This window comes from Galeopterus variegatus, unplaced genomic scaffold, assembly GCF_000696425.1.
Source record: "Galeopterus variegatus unplaced genomic scaffold, G_variegatus-3.0.2 Scaffold1955, whole genome shotgun sequence".
Classification (NCBI taxonomy): domain Eukaryota; kingdom Metazoa; phylum Chordata; class Mammalia; order Dermoptera; family Cynocephalidae; genus Galeopterus; species Galeopterus variegatus.
Window position 1 is genome coordinate 275,823 of NW_007728066.1, and position 9,258 is coordinate 285,080.

Consider the following 9,258-nt stretch of genomic DNA (forward strand, 5'->3'; position numbering starts at 1 on the left):
AGGGGCCCCGCAGCCCTGGCCCGCAGGGTGACTTTATCTATCACCCGTGCAAAGATACTGTCTTGCAGTTCTCCCTCCCTGTCCCAGAAACACTCATAACAGTAACAAAGAATATCAATAATTAACATTTATTGAGCACTTACTATGTACTTGGCATGGGTTAAGGCTTTTGCGCGCATTAATCTCCCAACAACCGGGCCAGTCTGTGGCTCACTCGGGAGAGTGCGTCCCTCTTTAGAAAGTGACCTTGAAGGGCCAGCCCGTGGCTCACTTGTGAGAGTGTGGTGTTGATAACACCAAGGCCACGGGTTCGGATCCCATATAGGGACGGCTGGTTTGCTCACTGGCTGAGCGTGGTGCTGACAACACCAAGCCAAGGGTTAAGATCCCCTTACCGGTCATCTTTAAAAAAAAAAAAAAAAAAAAAATGTCTGTCTCTCTGCTCTACCATTTCACAATGTGATACCCTGCAGTCACTGTCATCACTGCCAAGGCTCTCACCAGATGTGCTTCCTGGACTTTGGACTTCTTAGCCTCCAAAACTGTAAGCAATAAATTTTGTTTTCTTTACAAATTTTCTAGTTCTGTGTATTTTGTTATAAGCAAAAGAAGCAGACTAATAACAGGCTCCAGGTGTGCTAATTCAGGGTCCTGGCGTGACTAGGTGGAGAGGAATCAGGAAAGGTGGCCTTCCCTGAGAACAGGGCAGCTGAATGGATTTCTGGAGGCAGGCCCTGTGCTGTGTCTCACAGGCCTGATTCTTGGGGTGGTAGGTTGCTCCATTTTTGGCCACTCTGACTATGCCTGGGCTTACTGGGGCTCCCTGACTATCTCTCACTTCCCCTGAGCCAGAAAGAATCTGAGGCTCAGAATAAGTAGATGCTGGCTAGATGCTAGTGGACTAAATGACTCCTCTACCCCCTACCCCCTACCCCAGAGCCTTCCTAAAGACAGGAAATTCCACATTGAACATTCAAGCCTCTGGGTTGTCTCCGTCCCTTTTTCTCCCCACCACCCACAGGAAAGCTTGGCCCAGTTAGGTCAGCTATAAGGAGGGAGGGTGCCTAACTAAAACTTTGGAATTATTTTCTAGATAAAAGACTAAGGCTTGGAGAGGCCAAGGTCCCTCAGCTGGGAATGGGACAGGGTGTGGCTCATTCCAGAGCCAGAGCCTGCAGCGTCCACTAGACTGGAGCCCTCTTCTAACTCGTCGAAAACAGCTACACTCAGCTCACTCTGCTCAAAATCGTCCAGTGGTTTCCATTTCACTCAGTGAAAGCCAAGTCATTATGAGAGCCCTAAGGCCACCTGCCCCTTCTCTGCCCCCCTCCCCTGCTCCATCCCCCTCACTCCCTTCGCTCTGGCCTCCTTGGTCCCCTTCCAGTTTGTCCAGCAGGCTCCTGCCCAGGGTCTTAGCACTCGCTCTTCCCTCTACCTGGATTGCTCTTCTCCACCCGACTGGCTCCCTCACTTCTGTCAGGTCTCTGCTAAAATGTCACCTGACCCTCTGATATGTAATAACAGTTCGCCTCCCCATCTCCTGGCACTCCCTAACCTCTTACCCCATTTTATTTTTCCATAGTATTTATCACCATCTGAATTATCATAACTTTCTTGTTGGTTGTCCGTCCCCCTTTACTAGATGTCATGTTTTCTTCACTACTGTATCCCCAACACCTAGAATAGTGCCTGTCACATAGTAGATGCTCAGAAGACCTTAGTTGAATGAATAAATGAACTCCTCTCAGTCTCAAGAAGAAAGGATTCCACAGCTGGAGCCCCAGAGCGCATGGAGAGAGTTGCCAGTATTGAGCTGCACTGTGGAGTCCGGAGTCCAAGAATCTATCCCTAGAAGGAAGCTGAGAAATCACATCTCTGCCTACCTGACCATTTAAAAGACAGGGAAAACAGGTCCAGAGGGAAAGGTGACTTACCCAGAAGGAGCTAAAAGGTCTTGCCCTTTCAAATCTCTAAAAGAAGCAGCAATCATAAAGGAAAAGATCTGTAGATCTAATTTCATCAGAATATAAAACCATAATTAAAAGGCAAACAACAAACAAAATATAACAAAATCGTCCTTTTAAAATGTGACAAAGGGTTAATATTTTAACTGTGTTTGATAACAACCTTAAGATCCTTCCCCCATAAAACAACCAGATAAAACCCAAGCTCTGAGAGAACTGTGTGTGTGAGACACCCTAATGAGCTCTCCCCCAGCTCCTGAACAATGAAGGAAAGGCTGCAACTCTGCTTTTGTTTTTTGGGGCCAGCACATTAGCAAAGATTCCGTTTTCAGTGAGAATGCCCAAAGCCGGTGCAGCTATGGTGACAGAAACACTGCTGAAGACTGTACATGTACCCTTCAGGGAAACAACTTGGTAACCTTGCACTGAGATCCTCACATTCTCTAATTCCACATTTGGGTCTCTTACCAAAGAAAAAAGTCTTATGTGCCAAGATATTCTCCATAATCTTATTGACAATAGTAAAAAATAAATTTAAAAAATTATAGACAACCTACTTGTTCAACAGAGAGGAAATGCTTGAGTAAATTGTAATATAGCCACTTAATGAATATGCATTATTAATGTGATGTATTCGAAGAGATTGTAATCATATAGAAAACTGCTTATGTAATAATAATTTGTATATGAAAAGACCAAAGAGAGAACTTGTTGTCCTTGTGGTATGGTCATGTAGAAGAAAGTTGCACCCAGTAAAGGCTAGATGTCATGGCACCAAAATATTAACAGTGGTTCTCTCTGGGTGGTGGGGTGAGGTGAGATTTTCTTTTCTTCTTTTTTTAAATGTGTGTTCAACTCTTCTGATACAACATGTATTTTTTTTATAAAGATGACCGGTAAGGGGATCTTAACCCTTGACTTGGTGTTGTCAGCACCACGCTCACCCAGTGAGCGAACCGGCCATCCCTATGTGGGATCCGAACCTGGGGCCTTGGTGTTATCAGCACCGCACTCTCCCGAGTGAGCCACGGGCCGGCCCAACATGTATTTTCATTATAGAAAATATAAAAAAAATTTTAAAAATCTGATGATGTTCCTCTCCTTCAAACCTGTTCTGAAAAAAAAAAGAAAAAAAAAAAGGGGCCGGCCTGTGGCTCACTCGGGAGAGTGTGGTGCTGATAACACCAAGGCCACGGGTTCAGATCCCATATAGGGATGGCCGGTTGGCTCACTTGGGAGAGCGTGGTGCTGACAACACCCAGTCAAGGGTTAAGATCCCCTTACCAGTCATCTTAAAAAAACAAAAACAAAAAACCTGTTCTGGCTCAGTTGCCAAAGATGAGCTTCTCACCCTTGGTGTATTGGAGACATGGCTAGGAACTGATTTTACTGAACCAGGCAGCACTGTGCCCACATCGTCTTATTGAATCCTTACCACCACCTTATCAGGTGGGTCCTATTATTATTTTTACAGATGATGTAACTGTGGCTTAGAGGGATGAAGGGAAATGGTCCTTCCCACTCTGTGTACAGGTTTTTATTTTTTTTCCCCTACACCTGTTCTGGTGCTCTCTGTATCCCAAACCTTAGTACATGTGAGTCCCTTTGCCAGGAATACCCTTCCCACCCGCTTGGCTTAATCAACTCCTATTCATCCTTTGAGACCCACCTCTGTGTCATACTTCTAGGCAGATTTAGTCATTGCTTCTTATGTACTTCCACAATACTGTGTTCATACATTTAACCCTAGTTTTACACTTAACCTGATTATAAGTATGAGTTCCCAGGTTTGTCTCCTCTCACTCCTTACCCATATCCTGCCTCCCACACTCGAGGGCAGAGACAATGTTCCTTTCATCTCTATAAGAAGAAATGTTAAGGGCCAGCCCGTGGCTCACTCGGGAGAGTGAGGTGCTGATAACACCAAGGCCCCGGGTTCGGATCCCATATAGGGATGGCCGGTTAGCTCACTGGCTGAGCGTGGTGCTGACAACACCAAGTCAAGGGTTAAGATCCCCTTACCGGTCATCTTTTAAGAAAAAAAAAAAAGAAGAAGAAGAAATGTTAAATAGGTTTGATGGCATGCACCAGCTCCAGTCAATTGCTTGCAACTGCCTGGATTCCTGCATTGAGATGGGGTGTTTCTCCGGCTTGGTGGGAAGGAGTCCTGTGACCCATTAGTGATGTCTGCATGAGCTCAGAAATGGTAAGTATTGGCTAACAACTGTGTTGTCCACCCCTGGAATATGTGATCAGTAAATTTTGAGAGGTTTTAGGGAAGCCTTACAGCTTTGCCTGGAGGTTGTAAGGGTTCCTTTGTCCCCAGCTGGGTGATGCCTGTGGGAGACTGTATGACCACCGTGAGAGATGATTGCAACATGGATTCCTCATCCAAATGGCAGTCTCGCTGTAGCCTCCATCCAAAGACTCTGCTTCATTCCCACAAGTGGCCAAGACAGCTTCTGAGGAGCTGTTGATGTTCTTGGATATTAAGAGGAATGGAGGAGAGAGAGCATGAAGGGAAAGTCATTTCCTGTTTCGAGCTATTACTTCTCACATATCAACCCAAAAGTCAAAGCAGCGTCCATGTCCCAACTAAGGGTGTTCATCGCACTGAGTAGAAGCTGTCACTGTGAGACTCTGGCCAATTCCCTTTCTGACCTCAATTTTCTCATCTATGAAATAATTTCTGGGCCTCTGTTTCCTTTTCTATGAAAAATGAAGTAATAATATTCTACCCATGTGGTGGATTTTAGGATCAAATGAGAATATGTGTGTTGCTGTGAGATTTATGTAGCTGTGTCCAGGTGCCAGAGATGGTGGTTGCTGTTAAACTGGGCTTGAAGTAGGGGGGGATTTCACCAGAAAGAAGTGAGGCTGTCCCAAGTGAGGTAAACAGCTGGGCCTTAGAGAGGAATACTGCCCCGAATCCAGAGATGTGCAGGGCTGCAGGTGCAGCTCCCCAAGCATTTACCCCACAGGAGAGATTCCCCAAACCACTTCTCGTCTTGGGGGCTCCTGCCCTTGGTCTCATTTTAAACACTCTTCTCTTGATAGAGCCTTCTTATCTATCCATCCCTCCATACATATATTTAGCACCTGCTGCCTGCCAGGCCCACTGCTTGGTGCTGAGGTTACAGACAAGACCTTACACGATCCCTTTCCTCAAGGAGTTCCAGACTGGCCAGTTAGTTCAGTTGGTTAGAGCACAGCCTTGTAACATCAAGATCAAGGGTTTGGATCCTTGTACCAGCCAGCTGCCAAAAAATAAATTAAAAAAAACATTTTCAAGGAGGTCCCAGCCCAGTGGGAAGGAGCACCACAAATCCAAAGTAACAATAATAAAAGTATGCAGAAGTATGAATCAGTTCAGAGGGAAAGTGTGTGTGTCATCAAAAGGAAGTCAAAGAGGGATTCACAGAGGAACTGAATTTCGAAGCATGAAATGATGAAAAGGAGTCACCTTTTCAAGAGAGAGGACAATGGTGAAGGGCTTTCTGTACAGTGGGAAAGGTAGGTTTGTGAGAAAGCGCAAGGGCACCTGTTGTGTTGGGGGAACTTAAGTCATCATGGCATACTCTGAGGGCCCAGGCCTCATGTTCACAAAGGGTTTCTTTCTTTCTTTTTCTTTTTTTAAAGATGACCAGTAAGGGGATCTTAACCCTTGATTTGGTGTTGTCAGCACCACGCTCTCCCAAGCAAGCTAACCGGCCATCCCCACATAGAGATCTGAACCTGTGGCCTTGGTGTTATCAGCACCACACTATAACCAACTGAGCTAACTGGCCAGCTCCCAGGATTGATCTTTGTCTTTTAGTTGGAGTGTCTAGTCCACTTACATTTAATGTTATTACCAATCTAGTTGGAGTTAAGTTGACCATCTCGCCAAATGTTTTCTACTTTCCCCACCTGTTTCTTTGTTTCTCATTTCTTTTCTTTTGGATTAATTATTTTATATTATTGTATTTCTATCCTCTGTTAGCTTCCTAGTTATACTTTTAAAGTTCTTTCTTAGTGGTTACCCTGGACAAAATGCTTCTTTGACATTTTGCAGTCAACCTCAAATTAGTATTTTTTACTACATCGCAAACAATGCAGAACTTTAAAATTATTTAACTTCATCTGCTGTCTCATGCTATTGCTATCATATATTTTACTTCCATATATGTTTTGAACCCCATGAGATGTTATCATTATTGTTATTTTAAACTGCTGATATTTATCTATATTTATCCACATACTTGCCTTTTTTTTTTTTTTTTTTTAAAAAGATGACCGGTAAGGGGATCTTAACCCTTGACTTGGTGTTCTCAGCACCACACTCACCCAGTGAGCAAACCGGCCATCCCTATATGGGATCCAAACCCGTGGCCTTGGTGTTATCAGCACCACACTCTCCCGAGTGAGCCACAGGCCAGCCCAGAAAGTTGGGATTTCTTTTTTTTTTTTTTTGTCCTTTTTGAGACCAGCCGCACTGCGCTCAGCCAGTGAGCGCACCGGTCATCCCTATACAGGATCTGAACCCGCAGCGGGAGCGCTGCTGCGCTCCCAGCGCCGCACTCTCCCGAGTGCGCCACGGGCTCAGCCCCATACTTGCCTTTTTTATTGCTCTTTATTCCTCCTGCTCTTCTGTGCTGCCATCTAGGATCATTTTCCTTTGGCCTAAAGAATGAACTCTTTTTCATTTATCATGTAGTGCAGGTCTACTGGCAACACATTCTCTTGGCTTCTGTTTGTTTGAGAATATTTTTATTTCACCTTCATTTCAAAGGTTATTTTTGCTGGGTATGAAATTCTAGGTTGGCAGTTGGTTTTTGTTTTGTTTTGTTTTAATTTTTATTTCAGCCTTCTAAAGATGTCATTTCATTGTCTTCTGGCTTCCACTGTTTCTCATGTGCTTCCCTTCTGTCAAGGATCATAACCCTTCAAGTCTTGTCTGTATTGACTCCCTACCAATGCTTTCAAAGTATTACATATATTTTGTCTGGCTTTTATAATTTTATGGTGGTAGGGTTAGTCTGATATAAGCTTCCATATGGTTAGAACAACAAGATAGAAAAGAGAGTACACATCACACAGTTTTGTTTTGTTTTGTTTTGTTTTTTAAAAGATGACCAGTAAGGGGATCTTAACCCTTGGCTTGGTGTTGTCAGCACCACGCTCACCCAGTAAACTATAAAGTTATCACCCAGTGAGCTAACCGGCCATCCCTATATGGGATCTGAACCTGTGGCCTTGGTGTTATCAGCACCGCACTCTCCTGAGTGAGCCACAGACCAGCCCTCACATCACACAGTTTTAACTGGAGTCCTAATTTCTATAGTTCTCTATGAATATATATATATATGAAAATATATATGTGTGTATAAATAAATAAATATGTATATATTTATATATTAATTATGTAATTATGCTGTGAATAGCACAGTTATGTGGCATTGTACTGTGTGTTAAAATTTGTTAATTTATTAAATGTAAATATATAAGATATACTATAAAAACCTGGCCTGGCAAGTCTTCATTTTTAATTAGTCTGGATCCTCAAATAAGAGAAGTGGCCCAGGCCTATTGACTGGGAGACCCTGCAGGAGCACCTCATGGTTGACACAGTTTGTGGGTGACAATGAGGGTAATGTCTAAGGGTTCTGATTGGTCACAAGAAGGATGTCTTCTGGTCAGGCTCTCCCTCCAGTTCCAGGCTCAGAACCCCAGCTGTGAAGGCCTGGAACACCTGGCTTTTCTTAGAGAAAACTAAAATCAAGTAAGACTGGGATGCCAATCAGAAGGCAGTTTTCTAACACTGGGTATCTCTGTTCACAGACTGTAGTGGCCACAAGTGCCAACCTAGACCTGTCCATTCCCAGTACCAGGGAAATGGAAAATGGAAATACTGATCAGAAAGGTGCTGGGTGAGCCAGGAATCAGAGCCAAAGGAAGGGGAAGGGCTGGGGAGGGTGTGTTTCCCTACGCACAAGGGAGGCCACCCCTGAGAACCGCTCCCTGGGGGCTGAAGCACTTGCGACGCTGTAAGCAGGCTCCCTCTCTTCTCCCTTGGTGGTGTTCATGTACCCTGTTTTTCTATGCTGACCATGTGAACACGTTCTTTTAATAAACATCAAAAGTGCTGATTAAGTAATAATCAGCTTCCATTTACACCACTGTGTGCCAGACGCTTTGCATATGTAAGCTCTTATCCTCATTATAACTCAGGGAGGTAAGTGTTGTTATCCCTGCTTTATAGGTGAGGAAATGGGAGAGGTGATGTGACTTGCTCACACACACACAGCTAAGGAGTAGCAGACCTGATATTTGGGCTCGTGTCTGTCTAACTCCAAAAGCTCCACACTTTCTATAGTTCACAGACACATAGACCATGGGCTAGATATGGCCCACAGACATGTTTTATTTGATTCACACAGCATTTTAAAAAAATTAATTCGGTCACATAGTATATTCTAACATTTGAATTAATTGCCAACATCTGACAATTGGAAGATACACATGAAAAATCCAGATTTCTGGATCCTCTTGAAAACTCAAAAGTTGTGGCAACATTCACACAGACACTACTTGGCTGAAGCTGGGAAGGGACCGTCCACTCCTTTTAGGTTCTTCACCACCACCCCCACCACCCCTATCTGCCTCCACTCAATCAAGGATGCCTGGTGCTGTAAGCTGTGGAGTTTGAAGCTCCTTTACTGTGCTGTGCTGTTGCCTGGGAATAGGATCCCAGTGTTTCTGCAGGGTTTGCACCAAGGCTTTCTGAACAAAAAGCAGATGGAACCACTGTGACACTATGTCAAGCTGCTATTCGAGCAGTAAGAAGGAGAAAAGGGCGGAAAGGTCACAGCATTTATATCTTTACTGCCAGAGGGCTGTTGGCAGGACTTCATGACCCTGGGCAGGCTATGACTGGGCTCTTTGGCCCCGGACATCCGACCATTTGTGGTTGGTTTGATTAGCCATGAGGAACACATTAGTGTACATCTGACCAAATCTGGGATTGCCATATCTTATAGCAACGGGGAGAAATCTAAGGCTGGACAAGTCAAGAAGTTGGCAGGGGCCAGATGACACTTCTAAGGAGTTAATTTGTATCTTACAGAGTTTGAGGCGCCCGTGTGACATCCTGGTGGAGGGGCCTCCAATGCACAGCTGTACCCAGAGCTCATGAGGAAGGGCGGGGCTGGGAGTCATCTGCACACGTGTGTTAGAGCCGTGGGAGTAGAGGGGATGACCGCGACCGGGAGCCTGGGAAGGGGTTAGTGAGGAGCACAGCTGCTTTGGAATGAAG

General features: G+C 44.7%; 1 protein-coding gene across 1 annotated transcript in view; it reads right to left on the minus strand.

Annotated features, from left to right (window-relative positions):
• The window catches only part of SLC46A1 (solute carrier family 46 (folate transporter), member 1), a 6,084-nt gene extending 5,905 nt beyond the window's left edge, over positions 1-179 (minus strand). Inside the window, exon 1 of the mRNA XM_008579800.1 lies at positions 144-179. Coding sequence (XP_008578022.1) covers positions 144-179 — 36 coding nt within the window. The remainder of the gene's footprint in view (positions 1-143) is intronic.
• Between the last annotated feature and the right edge of the window lie 9,079 nt (positions 180-9,258).